At 37.7% G+C, this 2697-nt stretch overlaps 1 protein-coding gene across 1 annotated transcript; it reads left to right on the forward strand.

Annotated features, from left to right (window-relative positions):
* Positions 1-1227: 1227 nt before the first annotated feature.
* Positions 1228-2697, forward strand: LOC134851487 (UNC93-like protein MFSD11). Its single transcript, XM_063867602.1, has one exon. The coding sequence runs from the start codon at positions 1232-1234 to the stop codon at positions 2603-2605; it is 1374 nt and encodes a 457-aa protein (XP_063723672.1). The 5' UTR covers positions 1228-1231; the 3' UTR covers positions 2606-2697.

The following is a 2697-nucleotide window of genomic DNA, read 5'->3' on the forward strand; positions in this document are numbered from 1 at the left end:
TTAGAAATCGTTCCAAATTGGTTGAGCGAAGCTTATTTGCCATAATTTATTTGTTACATGGAACGAAATCTATCCTTTTGTACTTAATATGGCGTGTGGGGGGATGATTTTCATAAAAAAATTCAAATAAAAAAAAATCGTTTTTTTTTTATTTCATTTAATTTTTTTTATGTTTTTAATGCTCCATAAAACTTAAATGGCAGTCGGAACATTCAGGGCTTCGCCCTGATACGAGCAGTTTTGTTTATTTTGTGTGCTATGATTATTGGGACCTAAGGGAATTCGGCTCTTTTCCAGTTCCCCCCTTTTCAAATTCAACTTTGAAAAGCTTATTTAACCTTGTCATAATGCAATGAAATTTGGCGTGGTGAACAAATCAACAACTGTGAACAGATTTGTTCTTCATACTTTACAGCGTTACATCACGTATTTAGCCGTAATAACACGTAAAACAAACATAAAACTCAGTTTTTTGAAAGGTGGGGGAAACTTGAAAAGAGCCGGGAATTCACCCGAAGAACATCTCAAGCAAAGTAGATAAGGAAAGAGGAGTGAAACAAGGATGGGTAAACGAAGATGGATGGTCTTCGGTAGTAAAATACTTAACAATCAGAAGAAGAAAGAAAACGACGGTCATAAAATTAACCCATCAAAAATAGCTGGAAATATCGTAACTTAAGTCCGCTCAGCCCTGTTCAAGCACGTTCAGCGCGGATTCGCGCGACAAAAGCTGTCGCGTGTCGAGAAAATTTGGCGTGAAATTTCGAGCAAACAAAAGCAAGCGAGAAGTCTAACTTAGAATATATGTCATGAAACTTTAGTTTAGCTTCAGTAGATTGCAAAAACTTTGATGCAAAAAGAAATTGAATTTTTTTGCAGAAAACTGTTTTTTTTGTCGTTAATTGACTGAAATTGTTGCCCGATGTGCCTATTTTTTGTGACTGTTGAAAATGCTTGTTTTCTAGGTTTTGTCAGATCCTTCATCACACGATGCTCAAAGAACAACATTAATTAAAAAAAACGCGGAAAGTTTGTTTAATGAGTTTTTAAGGATATAGTCGGAACATTGTGCTATTTGCACAGCAACCGGCTATCCTTGCTTTTACATCAATATGGTCGGAATATTCGGCGCTACATGCATAGCAGCCCGCTATTTTTTTTGTCTTGGAGATTCCGGAACTATGACAAAGTTTCAGTTCAGCAAATGGTTTTTGCTTTTTCAGAGTCCGCAATGTTTAGCCAGAGAGTCCCACGAAACACTTTCATAATATCTTTTGGGTTTTTCTTCATGTACAGTGCTTTTGATTCAATGGCAGACATTGAAGAAAGTATTATTGAGGGTTTCAAAGCGGATGGCAATTCTTTTTCCGGATCTGGTTATTATGTTTTGTCTGTCTTCAATGTTTCGTTTGCAGTTTGTGCTTTTTTCACGCCAATTTTGATGGAGATGCTCGGTTTCAAACCTGGACTGTTTTTATGTTCAGTGGTCTTTACATTGTTCATGGCCGCACATATTTACCCTGTAACGATTGTGGTGTACAGCTCGGCGGTTCTGATTGGTTTATGTACCAGTTTGTTGTGGTCGACAGGCTTCGCTCTTCTATCAATCTCATGTTTGCAGGAACACATAGCGTTAAACGCAACAATTTTCTACCTAACTGCTCAACTGAGCTATGCCCTAGGCAGTCTGTATATCTTTGTGGTGCTCTTCCTGGATCCTTCATCGGCTGACCATGTTTCAAATAAAAGTCGCATTATATCAGTTTCAGGTTTCACCCTGTTCTCAACAGTTGGTCTAATCACTTTTCAATTAGCATCAGTACCACAGAATATAACATCAGGTCGTCGATCTTATGACTTAGCTGGCTTTAAGCAACTATTGCTTCGTTCTTTTAAAACTGGATTTGCTTTGGGAAAAGATATAAATTTCACATGTATTTGCGTAATATTTCTATTCACCGGACTAAGTCAGAGCTTTATGACTGGAGTTTATAACACAAGTATTGCACACACTCTGGCTTTTAATGGCAATAAAGTTGACTCTAAAGCCATGGTGGGTCTTTCTGGCGTTGCTCTAGGATGCGGAGAAGTTTTATCTGGACTGTTTAAAGTGTTTCTTTTATCAAATAGCTCCAATATCTCCCGTAGAATGCGACTATGCGTGGCTGCGTTTATTACTTTCAATGTTTCGCATTTGTTAATTTTATTGAATCTTCCCGATGAAACTCCCTATCAAGATTCATACGGAGAAGGGTATATTGCTTCTTCGCCAAACCCTTATATAGCGGTCATATGTTCTTTTCTAATTGGTCTGGCTGACTTTGTATATCAGTCAGAATTGTTTGCAACTATTGGTGAAATCGGAGGCTCAAACGAGGCGATCACTGGAACGGCTACCGTGTTTTATAGTTTTCTTCAGGGTATAGGTGGCATGTCTGCTTTTCTGTATGCCGGATCCACTGGACTGCTTTTCCAAATCTCAATCTTAGCAGCTCTGAATTTCGTTAGTGTTTTAATATTTCTCTTCAGGGACAAGTCAAGTCAGTACCCAGATCAAGGTTCAACTTCTCAATTGCTCAGTGAATCTGAAAGTGAGCAGGAATAAATTAAAAACGCCAAAAATTTCAATTTCAAAAGCTATCATGGTGCTATATTAAAACTTTTAAATGTCAATGAACGTAATGAAGACTTCTATAG

Source organism: Symsagittifera roscoffensis, chromosome 7 (assembly GCF_963678635.1).
Source record: "Symsagittifera roscoffensis chromosome 7, txSymRosc1.1, whole genome shotgun sequence".
NCBI lineage: Eukaryota > Metazoa > Xenacoelomorpha > Acoela > Convolutidae > Symsagittifera > Symsagittifera roscoffensis.

Excerpts from the sequence above, each read along its gene's own strand:
- LOC134851487 (XM_063867602.1), top strand. The coding sequence starts at position 1,232 with ATGTTTAGCCAGAGAGTCCCACGAAACACTTTCATAATATCTTTTGGG.